At 44.8% G+C, this 5,000-nt stretch overlaps 2 protein-coding genes across 4 annotated transcripts in view; both read right to left on the reverse strand.

Moving 5' to 3' along the window:
- gnl1 (guanine nucleotide binding protein-like 1) overlaps nt 1-1,053 on the reverse strand; it is an 8,974-nt gene extending 7,921 nt beyond the window's left edge. Inside the window, 1 exon segment of the mRNA XM_084443976.1 lies at nt 863-1,053. Coding sequence (XP_084300102.1) covers nt 863-935 — 73 coding nt within the window. The 5' untranslated portion in view covers nt 936-1,053.
- Nucleotides 1,054-2,631: 1,578 nt separating this feature from the next.
- Nucleotides 2,632-5,000, reverse strand: part of znf384b (zinc finger protein 384 b) — a gene marked incomplete at its 3' end in the record, with an annotated part of 8,254 nt that continues 5,885 nt past the window's right edge. For all 3 annotated transcript variants that reach the window (XM_084444271.1, XM_084444269.1, XM_084444270.1), the window contains 4 exons: nt 4,950-5,000; nt 4,370-4,448; nt 4,043-4,201; nt 2,632-3,003 (listed from right to left, as the gene is read on the reverse strand). The exon at nt 4,950-5,000 is cut by the window's right edge and continues 117 nt beyond it. In XM_084444271.1, coding sequence (XP_084300397.1) covers nt 2,632-3,003; nt 4,043-4,201; nt 4,370-4,448; nt 4,950-5,000 — 661 coding nt within the window. The remainder of the gene's footprint in view (nt 3,004-4,042; nt 4,202-4,369; nt 4,449-4,949) is intronic.

Consider the following 5,000-nt stretch of genomic DNA (forward strand, 5'->3'; position numbering starts at 1 on the left):
CCCACATCAGAGCCATGTGATCCAGACTACCCTCTCCAGCTAAACATACTGTGAAAACAGCACAAAGGTCCTAGTTAGAACATAGAAAGAGAACTGTCTTGGACATTTTCTTCCTCCATTTCAGGACCTTGAGCTAGACCAGATTTTTTTCCTCCCTGTATTGTCTGTCTGTCTGTATTTGTTTTTAATTATGCTGCTGCCTGTCTAGACCAGGTCTACCCTGGAAAAGAGATTCTTAACCTCAATAGGAATGACAAATCATGTTCCATCCAACCACAAGGCAAGGCCTGTTGTGAAGGAATGGCTTCAGCAGGATTTATTTTGATAACAGGGCAGAGTGGGCACCCTTTCATATCCCAACAATTTGAGAGTTTTGTTTTGATATTACATAACTGTATTCTGAGTTTGCGCAGTAGACAGCTCTGAGGCTACTACATCAACTTACTAGCTAGACTGTGATTCTGTAACTTTGAACGAAAGTAACACACAAATTCTCACATAATCTCATCAATGATCATGACTGATGGAAACATGTCATGATGTCCATTGCTGTCTGCTGCCTGTCCAACATCAATTGTGTCAACTACCTAGAGAGTAAAATCTGGGATAGTTATCTAACGGTAGCTGTTGTGGTTTTCATTAAGCTAGCTAGCTAGCTCTTTTGTGGCTTGACAGTAGCCATTACTAAACCTATTAAATTGTCAGTGGTGAAATAACATTCAAGTGAGCTAACAGCAATAATAGTAAGCTATTAGCTAGCGATATGAAACACACACAAAGTTATGCCATTCTGTCATTTCAGCTAGCTAGCCACAGCAGATGAGGTTAGCACTAAGTTAGCACGAGCTAACCAACTAGCTACCTCTCTTTCGCTCCCGTTTCACTTGAAGCTGTTTCTTCTTCTGCTTGTTGCTGAATGGCTTTTTGCGAGGCATATTTATAAGACACGTCAAGTAAATGAACTATTCAAACTAATTAGGATGGCGATAGCAGTTTTAATTTGCCCTGTGCTCATGTGCTCATGTGCTCAAAAACTCGCTAGTTAGCCAACCATTCGTGAAGTTTCTCGACTCCTACACATTGGTGACGCCATAGCTGTCTACCGCAGCGAATAACAGACGATACCAGTAGCAGTAGCCTACTAGCTATTAATCTTTTTTTACATGTTCGCAAAGTTTGCAAATATCAAAATTAAGTACGTTAATATATTTGGAACATATCATTCATTTTAACATTTGTCTGTGGATGTATTATGAGTAAATATGTAGAAGAAACGTCGGTAGCTCTACCTAGAATGGCTGTATAATGGTATAGTCCGCTGAGTAAACACGAACTCATTTGCAGGACACATTCCGTTACACCACATTTAACCATGACTACGCTAACCATAAGTTTTGATCGCACACAAGATAATGTGTCAGTTGCCTACACATATCCATTCTGATTGTCTGTGCTGTGATTACAAGATTCAATCTGAAATATAATAGGCATAGGCCCTTTGAGTTTCCAGTATGATACTGCTGCTATGAATTCACAAGAGCATGCTATCCACATTGTTATACATCCCGAGTCTTTATCCAGCGAACAAGAACGGGGAGGCCAGCTTCTTCAGTGAGTTCAGTGTTTAATGTATCACAAGCAGATAAACACTGTCATCTCAAGTGGGCCAGTCTACTGATAAAGGATCAATATAAACATCAGTATATTGGAAGTATACATTAGGATAACAATGGTATTCTTCGGACACAAAGATGAGATACTACACGGATTATATGAGAAAATAACCAGCTAATAACATTCACCTTGCTTAAGAACAAGTTGAGAGAATAGAGAGGTTGGCTTGAGTCCAGATACATGTCAAAGGTTTTATAAAGTATATGGATTACAACTTTCTTTAAACACACACATACACACAAACATATACTGGTATGTATATATCTATATACTTTAAACATTTGTTTCTTTTTCTCATTTCAGAAATGGAAACAAAACATTCTTCTTCCCTTTTTTCAGTGAAAAAGATTTATAAGCATATTTTCTAAGATAAACACAAGTAAACACAAAAATGACAATTCATATGTAAAAAACTGAAAGTACCTGTATGAAAGTATAAAAATTTACCTTCTCAGTTTCCCATCAGTTTCTGTTACAGAATCAAAGTCACCATAAGTTGTTATGGCCAAACACACCTTTACAGGGAAGAGCAGGATATAAAATAGCAAAATATAATCTCTCTGTTCTTGCACTTCTTCTCGATCGTCGTCATCATCATCATCATCATCATCAACACCACTCCATCGGTGGACTGAGAAACCCTCCTTTGAAGTCTTTACACACGCTCCCCATTCATAAGACAGGAGGACTCAAAACAATAACAAAGAAAAACAAATCATAAGACGGCGAGAAAATTAGTACAAAAAAAGTCCCCCAAAGTCCTTTCTTGGGATCTTCTGTTCACGCGTCTCCTCAGAAAGTTCTCCTCTACCGCCACCCCACCTCCTTCAGGCACAGTCATGCATTCCTCTGTCTGTATTGCTTACATCCAGAGTCTGTCAGAACTCCTGTCGCATGTACGCTCTCCTCCTCCCCCCCACCCCCCTCCCCGGCCCTGCCTCCCTCCGCTCATGTCCACTACGAGTTGAGGTGCTCCACCTGAATGGTGGAGGTTGCCACGGTGAGGCAGAGGTCTTTATGGGCCGCCAGGTCGGCCACGCTGACCGGTTTGTACTGGATGTCCCCGGCCGCCACTGTCTTATACTGGTGCAGGTCAAAGGGACAGGCCACTGTCTCTGCCTGGGCGTAGCTGCCCTGGTTCTGCCCCTGCCCTCCGCCCCCTGCTCCTCCAGGCCTGGACACCCCGCCGTGTGACGGGCCCTCGCCCCGGCCTTGGAGGCCCCCCTGGCCGTGGTTCTGGTTCTGCTGGGACTGCTGCGCCGCCGCCACGGCCGCCGCAGTCAGCTGATCCGGGTTGTGTTTCTGCATGTGTTTGACCAGGTAGGTCTCCTGCAGCACAGAGGACAGAGTGGACACGTGAAAACAGCAGGAGTGGACACGTGAATACAGCAGGAGTGGACACGTGAATACAGCAGGAGTGGACACGTGAATACAGCAGGAGTGGACACGTGAATACAGCAGGAGTGGACATGTGAATACAGCAGGAGTGGACACGTGAATACAGCAGGAGTGAACACGTGAATACAGCAGGAGTGGACACGTGAATACAGCAGGAGTGGACATGTGAATACAGCAGGAGTGGACACATGAATACAGCAGGAGTGGACACGTGAATACAGCAGGAGTGGACACGTGAATACAGCAGGAGTGGACACGTGAATACAGCAGGAGTGGATATGTGAATACAGCAGGAGTGGACATGTGAATACAGCAGGAGTGGACATGTGAATACAGCAGGAGTGGACACATGAATACAGCAGGAGGGGACATGTGAATACAGCAGGAGGGGACATGTGAATACAGCAGGAGTGGACACGTGAATACAGCAGGAGGGGACATGTGAATACAGCAGGAGGGGACATGTGAATACAGCAGGAGGGGACATGTGAATACAGCAGGAGGGGACATGTGAATACAGCAGGAGGGGACATGTGAATACAGCAGGAGGGGACATGTGAATACAGCAGGAGGGGACATGTGAATACAGCAGGAGGGGACATGTGAATACAGCAAGCGACAGGGGAACTCGGCCAGTGCTGAGCTACAGAAGGCAAGGCAAGTATATTTGTATAGCACATTTCAGCAACAAGTCAATTCAAAGTGCTTCACATGAGACATTAAAAGCATCAAGACAAAGTGCAACACATAAAAGGTCATATAAAACGAAATGCAGGAAAAATAAAATACAGGAATAAAAGTTAAAGTGCAGTGTATGAATGTATAATTATTTGATTTAATAAAAAGCAGCGGCAAAAAGAAAAGTATTCAGTCTTGATTTAAAAGAACTAAGAGTTGCAGCAGACCTGCAGTTTTCTGTAAGTCTACGGCTACCCTTCCAGAGCAGCTGTTCAGCCTAGGCCAGCCTTACCGAGGTGTAGGTGCGGTTGCAGAGGCCACAGGAGTACAGCTTGGCGTGTTTGACCGTGTGTGTGGTCAGGTGGACCTCTAGGCTGGCTGCGTCTGTGTAGCCTCGGTTGCAGTTGGTGCACTTGTAGGGCTTGTCCTTGTTGTGCTGCCGCCGGTGAGACTGGAACAGAGAAGGACCGCATGGTCACTCAGAGAAGGACCGCATGGTCACTCAGAGAAGGACCGCATGGTCACTCAGAGAAGGACCGCATGGTCACTCAATCTTCTGGTCAATGAGGGGGATGGGGGAGGGAGGGGGAGGGAGGTAGAATACAGGGTCTCTGCTCACCTGCAGGTTGGAGAGTTGTGTGAATGATTTCTCGCAGCCTGGATGTACACACTTGTATGGCCGGTCTCCTGTATGGATCCTAGAACACACGGGTACAAGTTGTGCGTTTACGATAGGGATGTTAATAAGAGTGTGGATGTTAATAATAGAGATGTTAATAAGAGTGTGGATGTTAATAATTAACCGACTATCGATTAATTGCCGATAAGAATTTACTCGAGTAAGATTTGGTTACTCGATTAATTGCTTGTTAATTAAACAGAACTTTTTGGGGGAGAACGAACGTTATCAACAGGAGTTGTGTGAAGTGTAATCATGATTTAAGGTCTGACTGTAGTGAAGGCTAATTGGGATGCCGGGAAATTTCAACAACACAGCGGAAGACGACAAAAAAAATGAAGCGAGCAAAGCGCAGTCCAGCGCGAGACGTTCTCATCAATTAATCGACTATCGTTTCCTAAGGTTAACAGCTATCGATTAATGAAATTCCTTGAAATTTGCAACCCTAGTTTAGGACACACCGTTGCCATGGTGACTGGCTACAGACAGAGGCGAGGGGAGGGGCCGAGCGGTCCGGTACCTGTTGTGCTGCTGCAGGTGGCTGAGCTGTCTGAAGCACTTCTGGCAGAAG

Source organism: Borostomias antarcticus (assembly GCF_949987555.1).
Source record: "Borostomias antarcticus genome assembly, chromosome: 10".
Taxonomy (NCBI): Eukaryota; Metazoa; Chordata; class Actinopteri; order Stomiiformes; family Stomiidae; genus Borostomias; species Borostomias antarcticus.